At 33.3% G+C, this 2,450-nt stretch overlaps 1 protein-coding gene across 1 annotated transcript; it reads right to left on the reverse strand.

Annotated features, from left to right (window-relative positions):
- LOC104753364 lies at positions 426–1,676 on the reverse strand. The gene is made up of 3 exons (XM_010475629.1): positions 1,370–1,676; positions 912–1,296; positions 426–660 (listed from the first exon to the last, which is right to left on the reverse strand). Exons 1-3 carry the CDS (start codon positions 1,674–1,676, stop codon positions 426–428), a joined length of 927 nt encoding a protein of 308 aa, XP_010473931.1.

Genomic DNA, 2,450 nt, shown 5'->3' on the forward strand with positions numbered 1-2,450 from the left:
GAACTTGTAGCTCCTTTTTTCTTCTGTTATTTGAAGAATTGAGTTTTTCCAAAAGAAACTTGAGGCTTTGAGCACGATCAGATTCAGAATTTGTCAAGTCCTTCAATTTGCTCCAATCTTTTTCGTCAAAGAAGCATTTGTTTTTATCAAACTTTACATCACGAGAGACATAAGTCCTTCTTGTTCCTGGGTGGTAGCATTTGTACCATTTTTGAGTAGAAGAGTACCCAATAAAAATACATTTGATGCTTTTAGGCTGGAGTTTATTCCTTTGATCATCTGACACATGAACATAGCAAACACAACCAAAAACTTTTATAAAATCAACAGAAGGTTTAGTTTGATTTAGTACCTCATACGGAGAAATGTCATTGAGACATTTTGTGGAGAGTCTATTAATGAGATAACATGCTGTCCTGACAGCATCACTCCAATAATGTTTTTGGAACATTCTTGTAAAACATCATGTTCCTTGCTACTTCCATAAGGTGACGATTTTTACGCTCAGAGACACCATTTTGTTGAGGGGTATAAAGACATGTTGTTTGATGGACAATCCCATGCTTAGAAGTGAACGCCTTGAATTCATTGCTAGTATATTCTCCACCATTGTCGGTTTTCAAAGTCGTTATTTTCGCATTGAACTGAGTGGAAACATAACTGTGAAAGTTTGAAAAAGCTTAAAAAACAAGGCCTTTTGAAGGTAAAAGAGTTAGCCACATATATTTAGATTTTTTTTATCAATAAACGTAACAAAATATTTGTTATTATCTCTTGAAGCAGAAGGAGCAGACCAAACATCAGAATGTATCAGTTCAAAACAATCTTGATAAGTAGTAGTAGAGTTTGGAAAAACAGTTTTACAATGTTTTCCTAAAATACAAGCCTCACACTTCTCATGATCAAAATACATTTTAGGAAGTAACATACTAAGAGCCTTAGTATGAGGATGACCAAGTCTAGCATGCCAAACAGAATTATTAGCGAAAGCAGAAACAAGATTGAGATCTTCAAGAACATAGAGATCCTTCTTTGTTGATCCTTCACCAATAGTCTTTCCCGTCTTAATATCCGGAAACCAAATTTCATTAGAACTGAAAATAGCCAAGCAATCAAGATCTCTTGTTGCCTTTTTGAAAGACAAAAGGTTTGAAGTAAATTCAGGCATATAGAAAGCTTGAGAATCTTTGTTAAACAATTTCAGATTTCCTATGCCTTTAACAGGAACACCATGACCATTAGCAATGATAACATTTCCAGTTGCAGGTTTAACATTATCAATAAGATTAAACATCACTAATCATATGATGAGAAGCACTGGAATCAACAATAATTGGCTTATGAGATTTTAATGTAAGTAGAGCATTACCAGATTCTTTGAGAGAAGCAATGCTTTCGATAAGGGCATCAAGATCATATTTACGAACAACATCGTCATCAGCAGCAGATGGAGACATAGCCTTCCTAGGTTCATTCATCTTAGCCGGCTTCAGATGAGGATGGAGAACCCAACACTTATCTTTGGTGTGCCCCTTCCTCTTGCAGTGATCACACATTAACTTGGTGTAGTCACTCCTTTTGTAAGCTCCTTTGTCATAAGCTCCTTTATGTGCAATAGCAATCTCACTTTTCTGGCTAAACAAACCAGTAGATCCATCTTCGTTTTGAATTTGCATACAAACCTCATTCAAAGTTGGAAGCTTTTCAGATCTGAGGATATGACGGATGAGACCATTGAAAGAAGGGTTGAGAGTAAGAAGAAGTCCAAAATTTTGATCTGCTCAAATTGTAATACCCTAATGGTACTAACAGCCTTGCAGTTGTAATACTTTAGGGGTCGAATCCACAGAGACTCTAGATCACACAATAGACTTATTAATCTTTTAATTATGCAAAATCAAATATTAATTTAAAAACAATGCAAAAACATAATTAGAAAGTGTTGTAAATTCAGGGAATTAAAAAGCTATGCTTAGGGAATTTCTCAGGAATTTATGGAATATTAAATCAATAAATTAATAGGGTTCAAGCAATTAAAATTCAGATCTAGAACTCTAAACTCTTTTGTAAAATAAATCAGTTCTCAATGCAAATATCATCTAAATTTAAAACCAGAAAATTCAAATCTCTTTGCAAAATTCTAGGTAATAAATCAGCTTTAAAAACAAGTTTAGATTATTCACAAAATCACTAAATCAAATTTCTTTGCAAGAAGTAATTTTGCTCATCAAAAGGTTTTATCAGGAAAATCAATTCTATTCTCATATCAATTTATTTTCCTAGGTTAATAATTCTATGTGATCAATCAGGAATCAATATGAAGAACAACCTAAGATGAAGATCACAGAAGATAAAGAACCCTAAAAATAACAGATCTAATAAACCATAAAAATCATATGAAAAACCCTAAACCTAACAATCAAACTACTCAGACATATTCAATGAAGAAC

Source organism: Camelina sativa, chromosome 16 (genome assembly GCF_000633955.1).
Source record: "Camelina sativa cultivar DH55 chromosome 16, Cs, whole genome shotgun sequence".
Lineage (NCBI taxonomy): Eukaryota > Viridiplantae > Streptophyta > Magnoliopsida > Brassicales > Brassicaceae > Camelina > Camelina sativa.